The sequence below is a fragment of the Charadrius vociferus genome, unplaced genomic scaffold (assembly GCF_000708025.1).
Source record: "Charadrius vociferus isolate BGI_N301 unplaced genomic scaffold, ASM70802v2 scaffold68, whole genome shotgun sequence".
Classification (NCBI taxonomy): Eukaryota; Metazoa; Chordata; class Aves; order Charadriiformes; family Charadriidae; genus Charadrius; species Charadrius vociferus.
In genome coordinates, this window is record NW_009649946.1 from 2,260,848 (window position 1) to 2,277,121 (window position 16,274).

The 16,274-nt window shown below is 41.5% G+C and overlaps 1 protein-coding gene across 1 annotated transcript in view; it reads right to left on the reverse strand.

Moving 5' to 3' along the window:
- The window catches only part of RPS6KA2 (ribosomal protein S6 kinase, 90kDa, polypeptide 2), a 170,354-nt gene that overhangs the window by 82,531 nt on the left and 71,549 nt on the right, over positions 1–16,274 (reverse strand). Inside the window, exon 3 of the mRNA XM_009891451.1 lies at positions 11,533–11,614. Coding sequence (XP_009889753.1) covers positions 11,533–11,614 — 82 coding nt within the window. The remainder of the gene's footprint in view (positions 1–11,532; positions 11,615–16,274) is intronic.

The window sequence follows — 16,274 nt, forward strand, 5'->3', positions numbered from 1 at the left end:
AAAAAATGTGTTCTGCATAAAAGTCTGCTCCTGGGGCCTCACTGGAGCTGCTGAGCAAAAGCCACTGGTTATTTCCCTGAACAAAGCAAGAGAGAGGGCGCACAAGCTGGGGACCCATCCTTTTCCCTTTATGGGAAAAGTATTCTAGAAGACAGAGATAGATGGTAAAAGTGACCCAAATGTGGGGAACACCATGTAAAAACAAAACTACAAAATCGTCTTTCCAAACGTACATTTGAAAACATTTCTCCCTTATGATAACATGCAAGGGTGAAGTTAGTACCTGCATCTATTTACATCCTACCTAGATGTACAACATTAATATTTTACATTGTATAGCTCATTGTATCCATAATTAAAACAACATTGAATTGATCAGCATTGACAAAACCTATATAGCAATACAATCCCGTAAACCTGAAACTCCCTCTGAGAACGAAAGGCAGCTCTGCGTTAAGTGTTGCTGAGGACAATTGCCCACTAAATGGCAACTATGTCACAGCACAAACGAAGTCTGAAAGATGGCCACGGACACAGCGCAATTATCTGAGCAATTCAGGCTTTGCCCAAATTTACAAAAATAATCTATCGCTGCTGAGAAAATGTCAGTTAAATTACTGTGCCATGGAAACCTCTTGAGTGTGTCAATTACAGTCGCATGCAGATAGAAAGCACTGTAGACAAAATAGAAGGGAGAGGCTGTTGTTGATGCTGACTGCTGATCTCTCTTTGAACATCATCAAAACCTCCAACTTGGAGCAAAAGCTGCAGCCATCAGGAAGCCGTAACTGACATGTGTAACCCACATGAAGAGTATAAAAACACAGAGAATAATTTTGTTTCCGTTGAAACAAATCCCAGATGGCAGTCTCCCGCACTGTACCATCGAATTTTTATGGAGAGCCAGCTGAGTGCTAGCACACCTCCAGCAGCAGTTGTGAACAGAACGCCTGGCCAGCTGTTTGGTGAAGGCTTACAAGGAATCCAACGGCAATGCTGCGAGGCAAACCGTCGCCAGTGCAGCTGACCCCTACTCTCAGCCGTCACTCTGACTTAAAATGGCAACAAGTGGCAGTGTTGACCTCTCTGTTAATCTGTCCTCATGTTTGAAAGGAAACAACATTTTTCTGTGGTATTACGGGAACCAGTAAAAGCAGTGGGATGCAACTCCCAGAGGATGCTTACGAGTTTGGTTTCCAAATGACTATAACTGCACTGCAGTTGCAGGCAGCTGAAATTGGTTAAATGGCAATTATGTTGGATGCTCCAACTGGTGCAACTTATTCAGCGAACAGAACAAAAAAATGCTTTTCATATAGATAATGGATTTGTACCACAGCCAAAGACTTGCAGAGTCCATCAGGGAGGTTAAAAATCCCAGGGATATTTAGCTATTGTATTTCCAGTTTAGCTTACCACTACAGCTACAAATTTATGCAAAAGTACAGTTGATTCATAGCTCTGATTATTTCAAATAGTCCATGCATTATACAGAAGAGACATTTCCTAACAATTTCTTGGTTTGGATTCTTTAGCCATTAAATCCCATAATGCAGCAGATTGCACTTAAGTGGGGAGGAGTGTTAATAGCATCTCCATTAATATCTGACTATTGCTTTTCATAAGGACATCGAGCACTGTGAAGAGGAGGCTGGCATAATTAGGTTAATGTTACAGATATGGAGATGGAGAAGAAGAGCAGCAGTAACAGTAGCTGGTTTATGTTTATGCAGCAGGCTGGCGGCAGAGATATGAGCAGAGCCAAAGTCTTGTAACTCCTAAATTGAGGTACCAGCTCCTATACCAGACACAGCCTGCCATGAAAGAACAAGACTACATGACATAAATTCAAAGGAGATGAAGACTAAATGCATTTGAGCCTGTATTTGCCAAAAGAGCAATTTTTCTCTTCCTGTAATTCATGTAGCTTTGTGGTACCACCAGTAAGCTCTTGGACGTCAGGCAGGATTAAAAGGCTCCCAGTGGTCCCTTCACGTGCTGCGTAGCTGACTCGATGGGTTGCCAGCAATAGCATCTCTTTTTCAGCAGTGGGTTTCTTAAAATTAGAAGCATTACAAGGAAACAGAAAGCTTACAAAGCTCCTTAAAGACAGCGCAAGATAAACAAGACACACACAAAAAAAAATATCCAAACTCCAAGACAATAGAAAACCAGAAATGCAGACTTGAAGATTCCCATTTGGCCTACGGGACGCCAGCCAGAAAGGCAGAAGGAAAAGGGCAGCAGGCAAAGTAAAACAGTGACCAGTGTTATGTTATCACTGGTAAAACCCAACAGGCCTGGGTACGTCCTGCCCACTGATGTTCTGCTTAATTCTGAAGCTAAACATGAGAGGAGGGGAATGGGGGTTGACAGCTGTGGGCAGCCATGAAGAACTGAGAACACCCTCCAGAAATGCTGCCGTCTCAACCTTCAATGCAAAGAAGAGCTGTGTTACAAATACTTCCACCAAAGGGCTGGCTTTTCCTAGGAACTTTCTCTCAATGGAATTTCCCAAAGGAACAAACGTTCAACATCTCAACAATATGACCATTTGGCTGTCTTTGTGGCGGGACATTTTTATTTGTTCAATTAAAAAACCTGAATGTTCAACAATCTGCTTGGTAGAGTTGGGCATTGCTACTACTGTAGTAACAAAGCATCCACGGAAGTCCTGACATCTGGAGCAGACGACATTTCATTTAACAGTCACCTCTGACTTACCTAGTGCTAGCAAAACTAAATCTTCTTCTAACCCAGATGCCTAGAAGAAATTAACTCTGAGAAAAGGAAAGGAAGATGAAAGATTCTCAGTCTACAGAAAGTAGAGGCTAAACACGATAACAGTCTTCAAGATGTGGAAGAAAACTACGAAGAGGAAACCATACTCAGTGGAGAGGATGTGAACTAATGGCTTCAGCTGTGGCAAGGCAGATACAGGACAGATATTAGGAAGCATTTTATAATAGTTGAGATAGAGATAGCCTAAGAACAAGTTAGGCAAACATCTGTCAGGAATGACAAAAGCATAGCTGTGCCACCCTAGGTCAGATAGACTGGCAGTGGGACTTCTTCACATGCCTTCCAGCTGATGCTTTAGTAGCAGTCCAAGGCCCAGAGTGCCCTCTGAGAGTCCCACACCAGTGGGTTTACCTGGCGCAGACCTAGGCAGGGACACGAGCTAGGCTCCCATAGCAGAACCGCTGAGCCCTTGTGGTTGACCCGAGGATCATCCAGTCCTTGCTCCCAGATACTCGGCCCAGGCAGAGCACCACACACAGCCAGTGGTGCCCGACATACTCCAGTTTAACTAAGCTGTGTTTTCCTCTGCTCTCTCTGTGCTTCCCACCTATTGCTGGTGAGAGGTGTGAGGGCTGACAAAGGCCACTGCACCTCCCAGCCCTTTCCTGGTAAAAGTGGGGTTTCTACACATAAAATAGAACTGCACCACATCTGTCAAACCGGATAAACATTTCACTCGTAGCTTCAGGACAACTGTCCATGTAGTCTCTCAAAAACTACACCAAAAGCAACTAACAGCAATCTGCTACTTGACCGTAAAAAAATATCAAATGTAGTCTTTTCCATAAAGTGACAGCCAATTTGGGAATAATTGCCATGAGATATACAGTGCAATGAATACGACAAAAAGAATAATCCAGGGGAAAGAAGTGAAAGCCCTTGATCAAATCTACTTTGGGGACTTTGAAGAGTGAGTTTGGGTCTGAAAACCTTTTACTGATGGCCCCTACAGGAGCTGCAGTTCCAAGTGTTTCCATTGCTACTTATTCACTGTGTCAAGCACAGCAGGATCAATTGAAACTTTAAAGAGGTAGATGGGAAATTGACTGGAAATTACAAGGCGATTTGGAAAATTGCTTTTTACTATCAAAAATGAAATGAGTATGATGAACTACTCATTCCTGAAAAAAAAACAGTCACCGTTCCTTGGCTGGCTGGAATAGCCGGGAGACACATTCAAATGCAACCTGCAAGAGCCACCACTTTTTTCAGAAACTTTAAAGAGATCATTCTTTCCATATTTCATTGACAGAAGAGTATGACTCAACAAATGTTTAGAACAAACTTATATCATTTGATCACAGGTGAAGAACATATCCTTTCTGACAAAGAAATCAGCAGACTTTTCAGTGCTCTCTCCCTCTGACTTGAGATTTGAATCTCCTTTGTGCGCTCTAGGGAATCGTCATATGAATACCTGAATAACCCAATGCTTCCAGCTGCTGCCAATGGGGCCCATGGAACTACTCAAGGATTAGAACCTAAGGGCGTGGGCACATTAATTTAGCAAAAAGATGGAAAAAATTAAGACAGCTCTGTGCTATACCTAGTGAAAAACACAAACACAGGTCCACTCAATGTCTTCATAGCAAAGTCTGAAACTTTGGCTTAAACCTATGACTGCACTAGCAAGCAATGTTGTGCAGTCAGCAATCTATGGAAAGTAATCCCGTAGACTGGAATTACTAAGGTGCTGGGACCTAAGGTTGCCCCACACTTGATGTCACACTTTGGTCCCATGGCCTGAATGCCCGCAAGAGGCTGGAGGGCACTGCGTGTGCTCCTGGTTTAGTGTCATCAGGAAGGAACCCAGCTTGTGTGCTCCAAAACTGCTGTGGCTAGCAAACAGGGGTGACTGGAAGAACTGCTTCAAAAGCCCGGTCCGAGCCAACGCACCTATGCTATCTGATGCTAGGACTCCCATCCTGGTTTCTACTACACCACTTTTTCTCATGGAAGAAGCTGGAGTTTGCTTGTGAGTCCTGTCCTCTGCTCTTTTTGGGAAGAATAAAATGAAGATATTTCAGGCAGCAACACACTACTGGAGCCACGTTCCAAATGAACACGCAACCATACAGTGAGCTATATTTTGATATTACTGTAATAGCCAAGCTGTACTGCAACAAATGTGTGGACAGGAAAGGACTGGGCAATATTGCTGTATCTACCTACAATGTGTATGACAAGTGCAGAAGTGTGTGCTCCTATACGAATCAGTCTGGCTGAATGACAGGAAGAAAGATAGGGAGACTGATTATAATTTTTACCAGTATTTAGGCAAAGACTTAATAATTCTGTCCTCCTTAGGAAAATAGGAAGAACTTCCTATCTAGCAGCTTGAGCAACACTTTTAACAAGGTGACCCTAAACAGAACTCAACAGTCAAAATTTTCATGAAGAGAAGCTGAATTTTCTTTGGCACTTACAAAAAGCTCCACGAGGAAAAACAGGTTTTTGTGTAAAAACAAACTAGCCAGAACGCTCCCTTGCAACAAAGCAGAGAGCATTGTTAATATCTAGAGTTCATTTCTTGAATGTCTTAACTGTGGGAATTTTGCCTGATAACAGGATCTTCACGATGCACTTGGCATTGTGAAGAGGTTGTAATTTAATCAGGACTTCATTTGTGAGAAGTCCCACATGGCTTGAATAGAAACAGGTAATAAAATCTTTAAGTGATGCATGCTCAGTTTATATTTATAAGCAAAAGTTTTCCCTTCTCATCCAAGCCGGAATCAAAACACTGTACAGAATCACTAAAGAGTATTAAGTATGTAACCCAGAAGCTACAATGTCGATGAACACAAGTCAATGTTCTTTAGCAAATGTTACGAAAATAAACTTCCAGCAGTGCTCTTTGTCATTTTTGACGCTTCCAGTCTGCTGTATACTCAGGCTAGGATGCTCTGTAATATTTGCTGACACACAGTGAGATAGTTTCCTAACCACAGTTCATTTTCCTTATAAAATATGAATACATTATCCTCCACAGTCCATTAGAAATAACCTAAGGTGAGCTCTCTCAAATTTACTGTACCCTTTTCCTCCTTCAGAAAGCAAGTCCTAGATAAGCTGACCTTTTATGGAAGGAAGAAAGAGGTTGTCTGATGCAAGAAGCATTGCAAAGGCACAGTAAAGGCACAGCCTGATGGTGACCTCTAAGCACTGAGAGTTCTCATTTTCAAAACTCCCGCAGGATGAAAGAAAGTTCTGTTTCCTTGGATAACAGCTACTAGTTCCAGCTTGCTCCTCAATTGTGATGGGCAACATTGGCACATTCTGCAGCTCAGCTCAAAGCTGGAGATCTTCTCCTTGGCTCCTGGACCGCAAAGCTAGCATGAGAATGGGCAAGGTCCAGATGGTGACCCAAGAGCATTGCTGTGTGGCTGAGCACTTATGGACTAGGCTGATCTTTACAGTTCAGAGCCACTTGTGAAATATACAGAGGAATTAAATGTCATTATGTTTGTGCACACAGAAGCCGCTATTTCCTTCCCAGATTTTCCCCTTCCCATTGAAAATTTAGTGTCTGATTGCTTGTGGAGAGCGGTGAGTCTGTCTCAGCTGGATCTTTAACAGCACATCCACGTCCAGCACTGGGTTTTTTTGAGCTCAGAGGCCTGGCATTTGGAGAGTTACAATTCTGAGTGAAGAAGCAGTATATCGGCAGCAGTTCCCGAGGATGCAGAGCATGTAGCCTGTCCTCCAAACAGCAGGGCAAGGGGACCCCTGCTATGGGGTCTAGACTCAGAAGAAACTGGTTGTGTGGTTAGGACTTCCCTGGTGAATTGATTAGAAGAGGGTAGTAAGAGGCTCAGGAGGATATCAAAAAGATTGAAGAACACTGTAAGAAAACTTAATAACCTAAAATTTAAAGGGTGAACCTGGGTCAATAAGAGGGTCTCTCACCAAACACAGGGGCTGAACAAAACAGGACAAAATACCTTGAAAACCTTGGCACCAAGGAGTTAGTTTTATCTGAGGTGAAGGCTCTTTCTGAGTCCTGCGTTATAAGATCAAATTGTCCTCAGTTTTTTGTTTTGTTGGATTTTTGTTCCTTTCAAACCAGAAGGAAACCACTGGAGTTCAATATCTCAGATCTAAGGGAACCTGAGTCAAATATGGAGGAAAACTGAAGAAGCCACTTCAGTTGGTGTCCAAACAGGGAAGCCACTACTATGATTTTATCAATGGTTTTGATGGAAATCACAAGTCCAGCTGGTGACATCTAAGTTAGTTGTTCAATTTAGTGTATAATTAATATCATTGATCTAACATTCCCGAGAACACCGCAAGCTCTGTAAGTCACTGCTTACTGCATCTATAACCATCACACACACTCAGCACAACTGTAAACCCATAAGCCTACTGGCTTAGACTGAGGGGATCATAAACTGCAAAGCACTTCAGAGCTTTTGACAAAACAGATTATCATTTCTAAACCCCTTAAGCAGAAACAGGTAGACTCTCTCAGTCCTCAGGGTTAAATAGCTTCCAGTGCTGAGATTTACACAGCCCATTACCAACAAGACGGGCAGATGCAAACTATCTCCTCATGACCCGTCACATAACCTTCGCTAGATCATCGCTGTAATATTTACAAAGTTTGTAAGTATCATGTCAGTGAATTATGGCTTCATGCCACTTTCTCTAAGATTGCATGTCTCCTGGAGGGATGGGGTTTTGATTTTCAAGCTCCAGAGGTAGCCCTTACATTCCAGCACAGCAGCCTGTTGGGGATTTATGAGCACTTCACGGGTGTTTAATGAGGCTTACACTGTAAGCGATCTAAACAGCTCTTGTTCACGGAATCCCGAAGCACATCCAGTAAAGCTGATGGAGCCTGAGACACCTTAAGAGAAATACTGAGTGAATCAAAATAATCAGCCTGCCTTTTTCCTCTGTCCCAGCTTTGCTGGTGAATAGACGGCACGCATATACACGGAATCGACAGTCCCTGTTTTCTTTCTGTTTCCTCAGTCTTACAGTGCGTTCAGCCCGAGGAGTCAAGACTCACTGATACATGTCTATAAGTTTTTAAACCTGTACATCAACTTTATTCTCTTTCAATTTTTATCTAAAAAGCTGATTTTCAAGGAAAAAAAAAAAGTAGAGCGTAACGAAGACATGAAAGCAACATTTTAAGATGGTATTTAACAGTATTATCTAATCACATTCTGAAAGGCAAAAGTCTCACTCTTGGAAGGTATTTAAGTGCCTGAATGTCTTTGTGCACCTGAACCTCCCCCAAAAGGGTTTATGCTTGCAAAGGTAGCTATTATGGTATTGTAATTTAATTAACAGTGGTTCAAAGTCAGATAAGTTAGAGTTACACACACATGCAGCCTTGAACTTGATGCATTCACCATCTGGCACCTAACAGACATAATGGTCTCAAAAATTTTGGACAAGGTTTTCCTAAAATTAATAATTAGCATGAAACACTTATCTAGTTTCTTCAGGAAGCTCTCTGCTTTAAAAACAAGATACCCACAAGTTCCTGCAGAAGGAAACGAGGTATGAAGGAAAGAAACTTGTGTTTGGTGCTTTAAATCTACAACTGAGAGGAACAGTGGCTTTCTCACTTTCAAGGATCCAAGCTGTTAAAGGTCCTTATTCAGATATACTCTACATTTAACATAAACCTTCATGATGTAAAGATTAATTTAATTTTCACAAATGTTTGTATGTACAGGATGTCCCTCTGCAAACTTTTACAATCTAAACCTGAATATTTTGGAGTCTCCCTTCACAGCAGGAGCGGTTCTGCTGTTCAGCAGATCTTTTTCAAGCTACAATCTACAAATGCAATTGATCTACAAAGCCTCTTTTGTATCAAACAACTTTTTTGAGCTCTAAATGCTTGAAGAGTGTTGCTGCTGACTGCTGTACCTTTCTTATACCACTCTTTGCTGTTGGTGAAGTTGGGATCACGCTAACAAGGGACAACTACCCTGGAAAGAGGCAGGAGGCAGCAGAGTTATGGGAGGAAGCACCGTTTTGTACTTCTGCCTCTTCCTAAACATTACCAGCCAGCCACGGCCAGAGTCAGGTTCCTGGGATAGGAAACCCTTTGGCGGGATCCACTATGGTTGCAAGCTACTTTTAAACCATCACTCCTGAACGCATTTAACTTGTTCATGTTCTTATTTATCTGGGTTTTAATTCTTCAGACTAATCCAGAAAAGAACAAAACAGGTTTGCTACCCCCTCTTCTTTTCTTTTTTTTTCTCATTTCTCCATTTTATGTGTCTCGCTAAAGAAAATAACTCCTATGATATTTAGGGCTGTGCGGCCATGTCAATGCCACTGGCACAAAGAGCTTTGACTTTCCTGCTCCATGCTGTACTGTGCAGTACAAATTAGGAAGCAAAACCATTAAGAAATTTGTCTCATAGCATGCCTTTTGTCAGTAAATACTGAACGGAGTGCTAACAAGTACTTATGGCTTTGCTCCCATTACTTGACATGGTAATAAGTACTTCACATTGGAGTGACTTCCAGCCTCTTTGAGTGTAGGTAAGCAAGAACAATTCAGCACTCTCACTTAAAAGACGAAATTAAGCTGTCACAAATATTATCTCTGTGCCAAAAGTTAGGTGGAATCTCACTGACAGCAATCCTCATTGCTCTTCTCACTTGGCCTGTGCCATTGGGGTTTTGCCTTCATTTCTGTACTTTGAGATAAATAGCCGTCAAGTATAACTTATTTGTAGAAACTAGTGTGGACAAATTAGTTCCTATCGATGTGCTAGTTATCTTGAGATTAATGGGAAATCCAGAGCTACCACTCAGAGGAGTAAGTAGTCTGAATGAGAGAGAAACACAATCCAGCAAAATCACAAGGCAGTGTCAACTTTTGGATCTTGTGACCAACGCTTGAGCAAACAATAAATAGTCTGCTGTAATGGCAAGGGAGGAGAGAAGCAGTGGTTCTGTGTTATAACAAAGCGAGGAACTGCAAACACAGAGGTGCCTGTTCTTGATAGAACAGAAATGTGATACAACATTTTGGGTAGTTTAAAATCACTATCTAAATTTTGAGATTTCCTAAAATACCACCATAATACAGATACTCCCCCCACCAGTGGAATCTAACATTACAGATTTAGCTATCAAATATTAAGTTACAATCATGTGTTTGGGGATGCAGAAGAAACCCTTCCCCTCTCCAAAGCTCCTTCTGCTCAACACAGCCCAGAGTTATACAGAAAAAAGAAGGAACACCCAATTTTTACCTTGGGTGAAAAGTTCTGGGCTGTCAAAAGAAAAAGAAATAAGTCTCTTGTATGTTTTCACATCAGGGAGGTCACATAGTTCCTCCTCAGACACCGTTCCTGGCAGGAGATGGCTTCCCCCAGTGGGGAAAGCTCTGAGAGTTCAGTTCAGCTCAGTCTGGGCACTTTGTGGTCCTGCTCTTGGTTAAGAAGTCAGGGAATCACTCTATTAAACATATTGTGTACAGAGGCTTGATCTTTTACTTTTCATGTATTACGCCCAGTACTGTTTAAGTGGTTATTTACACCACGCTGTTCTGCCAGAACAAACTTTCCCATCTACATTCCAAACAAAAAGATCAGCACGGCAGCATTGCTTCAAACTAACATTTCTCTGAAAAGGCTTTCTTAGGGGAAAGGGCTGTGTAAATATCCAGTTTGCCACGTCCCCATTTTGACTAGTACTCAGATGTGCTGTGTCTGCCTGCCACCACCTGCTGTAAGTCTACTTTGCAATTACAGGTAGCTTCATTCTTCTTTTGGTTCCCCAAATTGAGGCTTGCTAAAGCGTTTTGGATTTTGACGTCACCAGAACTATCTCAAAATGATCCCTCTTCACATTAGGATAGAAATTTAGGCACTAAACTGCATTGTGCAAATCCACATTGTCCAAGAAAGAGCTGCTCTGGGCAAAATGAACGCTGTCCACATTGTCTGCAAGAAGTGTCATGCTTTTGAGGGGAAAAACAAAGTACCGTGCTAGGTCAGGGAAACAAGATGAGGACTGAATCTTCCTAACTCTGTGGAGGAATAAACAATAAGGACTGTAAGGACTTCAGCTGAGGCCTAACTTACTCTGTTTGCTTTTCAGTCCTGTGCTTTACTAGAAATTTCTTTCTGGTCTGAGTGAGGCTGTAGCAGCCAGTGACCCCAGAAGGGGATGACCAGCTTCAAACATCAGTCATTTGGACCCAGCCTGCCAGAGAACCATGCACTAAGTGGTTCTGAGCTAGTAAACAGTGTGATCTCAACAACCCCAGAATGACTCTGTCACACTTGAAAATACGCTCCCATGAATTTTCAGGCATATATGGAGAAGCACCAGGTTGAAGGCCTTTCTGCCCCGTAGAAGTCATGTGTTACTTCAGCAATATCCTTATTTCAAAATACTTATTTCAGTTTATTTCAGCAACAGATAGATACTGCTACTGCTATGCCAATTACTATGTGCCCAGTAGAAGTTCTATAAATAACACCAGAAAGTGAAGAAAGCATGCAGCTAGAAAACTCCAAAGCCCTGTTTTCCTGTTCCCACACTGTATATAGGGATCATTGTTTGTGTCCACTTTTTTTTAGAACATTCACTACAGTGAGGCAGAATTTTGGAGGGTGACAGATGCATATTTGTGTACTTTTATATACCATCAGACAGCAGCAATACAAAAAATGACAAGACAAGTAAGCGGCAAAGTAGCACAGAAATAGAGACTGCAGCCACTACCCCAGTCCTTACCTTTCAGAGTTGCCTTCTTAAGTACCTTCATGGCATAAAGCTGACCCGCATCAGATCCTTTGATCTTCCGCACTAGAAATACCTGTAAAAAGCAGATGTCTTGTGTACATGAGTACTGAACTTCCAGTTACAAGCCTTGATGCATTTGATAAAGGAATAGATTCAGGCATTCTAATGAAAACTATTAGCTGAAAGTATTTTGTATCTATTTCACCTGCGATTGGTTGAACTAGCTCTGGAAAGCTTCATTTTTAAGCCTTTACTCCCTCAAAAAGAAAATATATTCAACATTACTGATTACTCTTACACATTCAATTACAGATGGGTGAATAGTCATAATTAGTGCATGCACATATCTTTATATTCTGACCAGTTTCACATGAAAAAAAAGTTGTCTCTCCTTTGTGCTTAGGAATGTGCACTGTCTTAAAACTATTGTCATCAATTCAATTATGGAGAAAAAACAATTCGGTTTAATTTATGCTTTAAGTCATGAATGGTGAATAGGCTAAGATTTAACTGAAGCAAAAAGTTCATACAGCTGAAAATCTGGTTGTGCATACTTAACAAAAAGTTGGACTGTTTCCATTAACAAATAGGTTATTACAACAAAGACAGTTTTCCCTGTTATAGTTACTTATGTTACTTCTTCTGACAGCGTAAATTTGTCATTGAAATAAAATAAAATTGTAGCTAGAGTTGTGATCTTTTTTTGTTTTACTCCACGCAACTATTTCTTATCTGCCCCTGAGTGCATCTGAGGACTGGAGGGGTAGTGAACAAAGGAATCAGTAATTTAGTTTGGTCTTTATAAGACCTTCAGTGTTTCAATAAATGAAAAAAAAAAAAAATATCATTTTGCTGATTCCTAGGTCTTGCTCAGTCTGCCGAGGTCAGCAATATGAGACAACAGTGTCTCTCTTTTATTTCAGCACTTCTGGTACTGGACAGAAGCAGGAAGTAAAACCAAATACAAACGGAAATCTAAGGCCACATACATAGTGTATACTTATAATGACATAAATTATCAAAGGCTAGCTTAAATTATGTAACTAAGGGAAGTCTAGTTGGAATACAAAAATCTGTGACAACTATTTTATTCTTTGCCTGTTCAGGAACCATGCAGCTTTCTTAACTGCCTCCACCCAAAATATAAAAAGCCAAAAAAAGAACAGAGGAAGTCTGTTTCTAGCACATTATTTGCAAGTTGAAAGACTCTTCCTCCTGCAAAAAATAATATCTGTAAACAGATTATGATTTTCTGAAGCACCCTTTGAGGAAAGGTTTTTGGGGAGAGAGAACAACTTTTAAGAATCAGCTAGAGAAACTGAAGAAAAAGAAAAAAAAAAGGCTAAATTCTCTCTGAACACTTTAACCAGGGCTCTTACATCTGTACAACATCACAGCTACAACACTTCTACAATACGATCTGATACGTCTGTGGTTAGACTTTCCTTCTCAAGGTGTTTCCTGTGCATGTGAGATATGTACAGTTCCTCACCCGAGCTGCCCTACCTAGCTGAGCTTGGGCACACTTTGCTTGTTCCCATCTCCTGTTTCCCAGTTTGATGAACATACAAATACCTCTGGTACTCACAACTGTAGGAACAAATGATGAAATTTGGATGCAACAGGAACACACAAGACTTTCTGAAGTGTTTTTCATTAACATTCATGATAAATTAAGCTCAGCTGCTCCAGCATTAACAGGAAGTCAATTCATTTAGAAGTTTGGCTAGACAGAGAAATGTTGGGATATTTTTCTATCTAGCCCAAGTAAAAGATTTAATTTTTGCATTACATTGAAAGGGAGGAGAAAGTCAAAAGCAAGCTTGCCCAAATACTAGATTTTCAGCTGTATTATTATTCTGTAAAAATGGTTATGGAATCTTTATCCAGAAAACAAAACCACAAACCCTTAAGATAATGATTTTAAGCTGTACTGCACATAGCACAGCATGCTGTGTCTGCAGAAATATTAGGCTGCAGTTCTAGAAATATCTTATCTGCCATGTAATCTTGCAAATCTTGTAATAGCCATATTGCTGTAATAAGCAAAATTATCAATTTATGTTACTAGTCACTAGTCAGCTGTTCCCTGTAGCACGGGATAGGGCACTTGTCTGCATTCCCTCCGAAACAGATGAGTCAAGAACACTGTGTGCTGTTTCAGAGGACATCAAAATAATCATCAAACCAAAAAGGAAACAGAACAAATGAAAATGCACTGTATTGCAAAATGATGCCATCCTTCTCATTATTCTTAAAGCTGAAGTCACATTGTTCTTGAAACCACCAAGTGGTCCTGGAGAGCTTACTTGACTGGTTATAATAACTATACTATACTAGTTTGCCAGAATGGCACAGGCATGTGGCTGAGCATGACTTTCAATTTTCTAGTTTGATATGCATACAAACACCTCAAGTTATCAATACCTGAACTAGCAAAACTACCTTAGCCAGAGCAATGGGTATATCACCCAAATCCCAACCCAGAAAACCAAGCAAGTGTTGTGACTTTCAAGACTGTTGAGGGCACTCCCTCTGACGCCAAAGGCATCTTCTCTAATCCAGCAAGAAGTTATTTAGGCCTCAGGTGAACAACTTGAAAACCAATCGGTTTGCATCCCCAGAGACTTATGGATTTGAACCATTAGCTCAAATACCAAGGTGATGAAATTTTAGGTGGGTGGCGACTGCATAAGAAACGCAGACTTCCCTCTCCTATGTCTTTGCTGCTCTGGCGAGTTTACTGACCTGGTTCACGTAAGATATGGAAAGTAATTTATAATCACACGCAGCTCCAACCAGGTAAGATGTCCACACTCACACTCTGATCCCCCAGTGAACTGGGCGGAGCATGTCCCAGAAATCAGCTCTCCTTTTGGGAATTGGTGGCAGAGACTATGAATTTTGCTTCTAAAATGTTTAAAGCTAGAATGCCAACTTGGACACTTAATGATGAAATGCAACAGTACAATATAAGGCAGCCAGTGAACTGTATCTAAACTCTTTACTGCATGAATCTGAAAACTTGCCACTCTGCCTCTGTTACTTGTGCAAAAGAGATTTTCTTCTCGTTCTTCTCCTTCTTCTATTGAATCATACAGTAAATCTAATTTGAGTTGTTTGATTTTAAATATTTCTTTAGTATTTAAAAATCAAGCATTGTTATTGTGCTCTCAAGCAATTTTCTAGATCAAAACTTGGTAGTGAATGCTAACTTTCCTGATTTCTCTCATCTCAGGAAACTTTTAACAGAGTCAGGAAGCTGATAAATACTCCGAATATAGCCTCCTTCAGGGCTAAAGGCCCTGATTGACTGTCAGGGTGCTCAGCTTTGTGCTGGGTACCTCAGCAGATTTCAGGTGTGAGTCAGTTCCTCAGGTTAGCCAGAATGATCCACCATTGAAGGCTAGGAAATATTTTTTTAAAACCCCACAAAATAATATACCTAAGGACTTCCATAGAATCTTGGAATAGTTTGGTTTGGAAAGGACCTTTAAAGGTCACCTAGTCCAACTTCCCCTGCAATGAGCAGGGGCATCTTCAACTAGATCAGATTGCTCAGAGCCTTGTCCAACTTGACCGGGAACATTTCCAGGGATGGTGCATCTACCACCTCTCTGGGCAACCTGTGCCAGTGTTTCACCACACTCATTTTAACTTTTTTTTTCTTATATCTAGTCTAAATCTACCCTAATTTAGTTTAAAACCATTACCTCTTCTCCTATTGCTAAAGGACCCACAAAAAAGTCTGTCCCTACCTTTCTTATAAGCCCCCTTTAAGTACAGGAAGGCCACAATAAGGTCTCCCCAGAGCCTTCTCTTCTCCAGGCTGAACAACCCCAACTCTATCAGCCTGTCCTCATAGGAGAGGTGCTCCAGCCCTCTGATCATTTTTGTGGCCCTCCTCTGGACCCGCTCCAACAGGTCCATGTCTTTCCTGTGCTGAGGGCTCCAGAGCTGGACGCAGTACTCCAGGTAGGGTCTCACAAGAGCAGCGTAGAGGGGCACAATCACCTCCCTCGACCTTCTTTTCATGCAGCCCAGGATCCGGTTGGCTTTCTGGACTGCAATCGCACATTGCCAGCTCATGTCCAGCTTTTCATCCACTAGTACACCCAAGTCCTTCTCGGCAGGGCTACTCTCAATCCCTTCATCCCCCAGCCTGTATTGATGCTGGGGGTTGCCCTGACCCAGGTTCAGAACCCTGCACTTGGCCTTGTTCAACCTCATGAGGTTCACACAGGCCCACTTCTTGAGCTTATCCAGGTCCTTCTGGGTGGCATCCTGTCCCTCAGGCATGTCAACCACACCAATCAGCTTGGTGTCATCTGTTTAGTTTAAATTAGGGTTGCTGTTCCACAGGTTTCAAAGTCTTATTTATTTAAACTATGGAAAGAGTTTAAGACTGAATTGACTCTTCCCTATTTCTTTCCATATTTCCTTCCTATTCTCATTTCCAACTGACACATCCTGCTCAAGAAGAATTGCCTTTGGGATTAAGAAAAGCCTTGGACTTCAGATAAAGATGTTGTTTCTACACAAATTAGCTTGTGGTCATACAGGTAAGTATTCCACCCCCTCCCCTGCCATGCTCTCACCACAACGATTGCTCTCTTCAGCATTGGCATTTGACTCTGTCATCCTCTCAGCAAAGTGTACAGGCCTCTGAGTGTGACCTAAAGAGCAGTCTGGAACTTTGCAATGTGCTTGGGATCCCTTCTTTCCTCAGCAGG